This window comes from Sminthopsis crassicaudata, chromosome 4 (assembly GCF_048593235.1).
Source record: "Sminthopsis crassicaudata isolate SCR6 chromosome 4, ASM4859323v1, whole genome shotgun sequence".
NCBI lineage: Eukaryota > Metazoa > Chordata > Mammalia > Dasyuromorphia > Dasyuridae > Sminthopsis > Sminthopsis crassicaudata.
In genome coordinates this window covers 272,810,711-272,816,311 of record NC_133620.1, presented here as the reverse complement: position 1 = coordinate 272,816,311, position 5,601 = coordinate 272,810,711, and the positions used below count along the sequence as shown (strand labels likewise).

Sequence of the window (5,601 nt, the reverse complement as noted above, 5' to 3'; positions counted from 1 at the left end):
CATAACTATTTTTTATCTTTTATTCTTTTTTCTGTTTTTTTTTTTTTTTTTCTTGTGGTTTTTTCCCTTTTGTTCTCTCCCAACATGACTCATATGGAAATATATAAAAAAATGATTGTTATAACCTAAACATATATAACCTATATAACATGTATAACCTAAAAAAAATAAAAAATAAAGTTACTATGTGGGGAGGGATAGGGGGAGAGAGGAGGAAGCCACCCAGGATGACCTGGGTTCAAATGCCACCTCTGATTCTACTATCTTTGTGAATCTTTGCAAATTACTCGACTTCCTTGAGTTTCCTTTTAAGGAAAATGGGGCAATAATAACACTTATGGTAACTACTTGACAGGGTTTTTGTGAGACTCCACAGAGATATGGAGGGAAAGATGTTTGAAAATGTATGTAAGGTGCTATTGCCATTAAGTCCCATGACAACCTCCATTATTGGCCTATTTTATCTACTTGTTAGCAACTGATCTACAGCTTTTATTATGTACCTACTATGTTCCACCGACTGTGCTGGAATACAAGGTTAAAAGTTTTTCAACTTTTCCTCTAGAGTATACATGAGGAAGATAACAGATATACATGCAAATAAAGGTAAAACATATAAAATACAAAATAAATATAATATAAATATATGTTGTGAGGGGGGAGAAGTACAACCCCTCCTTTTCTTTCAACTCATTTTAAATCATTATGCAACAGGAACTTTCTGCTGTATCTAGAGGTGCCCTCACAGTCTCTCAGATTATTTTGCTCCTTATTCTCCTTTCTCCTTGTTTTCTCTCTTCTCACCTTCCCTTTTCCTCCCTTCCCTCTTCTCTGCTCCCATCCTTTTTCCTTTCCATAGGTTTATAGGATCGCTCATTTAGAGTTGTGAGGAATCTTAGATATCATTGTATTCAACCCCCTCATTTTACAAATTAGGAAACTAAACCCCCCTAAACTAAAAGTAACATTCAGGAATAAGTAATTAATTAACATTCAGTTATTAAGTAAGTCAGTAAGTACCATTCAGGAAGTGACTGAGCTGGGATTTGCACTCAGTGCCTGGCATATAAAAAGTGTGTAATAATACTTGTTGACTTTGATAGCTTCTGACTCTGAATGGATCACCCTTTCCTTACTTTTCATTTAAGTTTCTGTGCGTAGAATGCTGTTGTTTTGTCTGTATAGTCCCAACACCTGACATAATGCTTGTCAAATGAAAAAGTAATGTGATAAATTGAAGGGGCAGCTAGGAGGTGCAGTGGATAGAGCACCAGCCCTGAAGTCAGGAGGACCTGAGTTCAAATCTTAACACTTAACACTTCCTAGCCGTGACCCTGGGCAAGTCACTTAACCCCAATTGCCTCAGCAAAATAAATAAATAAATATGTTAAATTGAAATGAATTGAATATCTAGTTTCTTTAGCTGTATCACAAGTTGTTCAAAGGTAGGAAATCGCTCTCTCTGTGTGTATGTGTCTGTCTCTCTATTGTTGTCTTTATCTCTGTCTCTCTCTGTCTTTTTCTTTCTCTGTGTCTCTAGCTTCCCATGGGTGGACACACTAATCCTGGGCTCTGAATGGATGCCTAATATGTGCTTACTGAAATGAGTAAGTGAGAAATTTTCTGTTTCTCCTTTAACAGATTCAGAACCCAGCAGCTTGGACTCCCCATCTTCTACCACGTTGTTCCTTTCTTCTGAAGAGCCGGCCCGCTCCACCACGGATCTCCCCTCCCCGTCCTCCTCCTGCGAGCACATCCCCCCGCCATATTCACCTCCTTCCTCAGCGTTACAGCCCCTGCTGCCCTCGCTGCTCCCGTTGGCACCAAAAGCCGGCTCTGCCACTGCTAGACATCCTGGACTTTACTCCCCCTTGGCCACATCGCCAGAAACAGCCCCCCGCCTCGTTGACTGGCTGCCCAGTCTCACCTCGGCGACACCTCCAAGAAGGGGCCCTGGCGAGCCGGAGCACGTGCTTGCCACAGTGGGAGCTGCTCAGGCCCCAGAGGGAAGCAGAGACAGAACTTTGCACAGGAGTGGGAGAGAGGGAGAGGGTCAGGGAGTAAGTGTCGAAGAAGGGCCAGTGCCAGAGGCCTGCCCGCCGGTCACTTCTCATGGGGATCCTTCAAACTCCAGACAGGTTCCTGCAGCTGCCCCAAGTCTGGAAGCAGATGTGGGGAACATCCTTGTGGAGCTGAGGACAATGAATGGCCACTTGGACACCATCGCTAAAGCCCTCACCAAGCTGGCTGCAGGGCTCCTGCCCCAAGCTCAGAGCACTGCAGAGAGCCAAGGATCCAAATAGAGTGTCGGGGTGACTTCCCATTCCCTGCTCCTCGCCCCCTGAGAGGTTCTTCATGGCTGTTACTGGTCTGCTTTCATGGGTGCTCCAAGGACACAACCTTTGCCTGGGTCCCGAATTTAGGGTGCATCCATTAAATGCTCTCAGGAGTGAATGGTGCTACTTTTTCCAAAAATCTCTATGCAATCTTTGACCTCCTCTCTTTGGACATTCCCTCCCACAGTGCATTCTGTGCTCCTTTCACGTTTGTCTCTTCCGTGAAGCTCTCACCCATGATTTTGTAGAAGCTCAACATGGAACAACAAGCAGAGGGCTGAAGAGAGGCAGGACATTTGTCATTTTCTCCTGATAATATGAGGATACCATTTGAGCACTTGTCCGTTGACCAGATGATGGCATACAGCTGGATGGTCAGCCCAGAAGTTAGTAGTAGAAAGAGAACTGGCTCTGGACTCACAGAGGTTGCAAGTTCAGATTCACATTTGACGCTTGCTATATATATGTGATCTTGGCAAATCACATATTTCTTAGTTTCTCCATCTGCAAAAATGAAGAGATTAGACTAGTTAGCCCCAAATCATAGTGCAGCCTTAAGCTTTAAGAATTTTAGCAGCATAAATTCTACTGTCTTTTCTTATTTATTTTAATTTTTTCTTAGTTACATGTTAAGAACAATCTTGTGTTTACATGTTTACATGTTAAAGACATGTAAAGGCAATTTTAGCAATAATTAAAATATTTTTGAGTTCTGAATTTTTTCTCTCCTTCCCTTACCTCCCGCTTTCCTGAAATAGTAAACAATTTAATATAGATTATACATTTTCAATCATGAAAAACATTGCCCTATTAGTCATGTTGTAATAGGATACACAGACCCTAAGGGAGAAAAAAAACCATGGGGGAAAAACACAGAAAATGAAAAATTGTATTCTTTAATCTGCACTTAGACTCTGTTAGTTCTTTCTCTGGAGAAAGTTGGCATTTTTATCAAGAATCCTTTGGAATTGTGTTGAAGCACTATATTACTGAGAATACCTAAATCATCCACAGTTGATCATCCTTATAATATTGCTGTTATTGTATACAATATTCTCTTGGTTCTGCTCACTTCACTTTGTACAGTAGATTTGTTTTTCCAGATTTTTTTTCAAATTTGCCTGTTTGCAATTTCTTAAAATTCTATAGTCTTAAAAAACCTACATCAATTAAAAGTTTAATTATTTTAATTTTATTTGTAACAATTTTTGTGATTTTTAGTTATCATTAAAATTTTTCATTTTAACAAGTCCAGGATCCTATCATTACAGATTATATGTGAATGTGATATCTCCTGTATGATACTTTCTCAACAAGCTGATCTGTAGAGGGGGTCTTTCTTGGCCACCTTGGTACCTTGATTTACCTCCAGTAGAATTTTTTCTTGTGAGGGGTCAAAACAAAATTATCATGTACATGTCAAAACCTTATTCTTTGGGTGATCTTTGTTCTAAAATTATAAAGTTGAATTTTAATGTGAAACTTATCTAAATTTTAGAAAATTAAATAATATATCTTTCAAATGTCATTTAAAAATGTCTGTGGCATTTAGATTTCTGAAGCTTTTCAAACTATAAATTGCACTAATATTTTTAGGCATGATGTACATATGCATGCATATATGTTATCTATCCAGTACAAAGGAATAATGATTTGAGTCCAGAATTAAACAAGAATTGGAAAGCAAGGTGGATTGTCTTCAAGAAATTGCAAAACTCCTTTAATACTTTTAAAACCAACCTAAGAAGTTGTATCATGAACAGTGAATAAGAACAGATGGTTCAAAGTTAGTAGATAACAACATGAAGCACATTATTTCTTGTCACCAATAAAATTGTTGATATTTGTTCTATGTGTGCTGTGACATCCTTAATGATAGTTTACATTAATCAAATATTCTCTTGGAACCTGATGTTGTCTAGAGGAGCCAAGGAATTCAAAAGCAAAAATTTCTTTCTTCCCTTTTATTCTTCCATTTTCCCCTTAGTCCTGAGAAATAAGCCTTATTGGGTTCTCACTGCCTTTTCATACAGTTCCAAAGAATAAAAAACCTACTCAGACTCTCAGGAAGAAGAAATGAGGAAAATGGAACTTATTCCTTAATGGACAGAAGAGGCAATGGGATATGGTGGAAAGGGGTCCTAAGTAGCTTCTGGTTTTAGCTGGTTTTTATGGTAAAGTGAGAGTGGGGTGGGGTGGATTAAGTCAGTGATTTTCAAACTTTTTGGCTTCAGGATTCTTTTAAGACTCTTAAAAAGAACCACAATCTCCCCCTTTGAAGAGCTTTTGTTCTTGTGGGTTATATTTATTGATTTTTATCATATTAGAAAATGAAACATCTTAATATTATTATGAAAATGATTTTGATCTTCTGAACTCCTTAAATGGGTTTGGGGGACTCCATGGACCAAATTCTGAGAACTGAATTTAGCCATCACCAAGGTCCTTTCCACTTTCACCATGTTTGGGCACCATTTTATAGTAACCAAAAGAACCTGAATCAGGATCAAAGATTTCGATTAGAAGCAACTTTAGAGAGTATCTGGTTCATTTGCCTCGTTTTCCAGACATAGACAGATGCTAAGAGCGTTCAGTGGCTTGTCACAGATCTAGAGAAGTAAGGAATCTCAGAGGTCATCTAGTCCAAACACTTCATTTTAACAGGAGAAAGAACCGAGATCCAGAGAGATTTGTACATTGTCCATATGACTTGCCCACGATCACACACAGAATACAAACTCAGACCCTCTGATTTCAAACCAACCAACATGAATTCTAGCACACCATGCTACTTCTGATTCGAATCCTGGCACAAATAATGCTTAACTAGCATCATTATTGTCAAGGACAGGTCACTTAGCCTCTCTATGCTTGGTTTCTCATCTGCAAAATGGGTACAAACATACCTGCCCTACTTAGCTCATGGGATTGTTCCAAGTTTTACTTTGTCAACCTTAAAATGCCACGGTAAAGCAAGTTATTATTATTGCCATTTTGTTCCAGATTTGTAACTTCATGGGTATGAGGAGCTCTCAGATAGGAGAAATCTCTCTTTATTAGATCTGCTTCTACTCCTCAATTTGTAATCTTTTTAAAGATCAGAGATTTGTGGAGGGTCACATAAGAAGTAAATGACAAAGCAAGATTCGAAGTTAAATCCTGTATCTCCAAATTCAGTCCTCTTCCTTCTACACTACCACTTACTCTACTGCCTGAGCTGCATTTTTTTATAAGAAAAAGAAACCATTACTAATTCTTGAAGTCA

The 5,601-nt window shown here is 38.8% G+C and overlaps 1 protein-coding gene across 1 annotated transcript in view; it reads left to right on the top strand.

Annotated features, from left to right (window-relative positions):
* The window catches only part of LOC141566347 (uncharacterized), a 105,939-nt gene extending 101,751 nt beyond the window's left edge, over positions 1-4,188 (top strand). The window contains exon 2 of the mRNA XM_074310765.1: positions 1,642-4,188. Coding sequence (XP_074166866.1) covers positions 1,642-2,303 — 662 coding nt within the window. The 3' untranslated portion in view covers positions 2,304-4,188. The remainder of the gene's footprint in view (positions 1-1,641) is intronic.
* Positions 4,189-5,601: the final 1,413 nt, after the last annotated feature.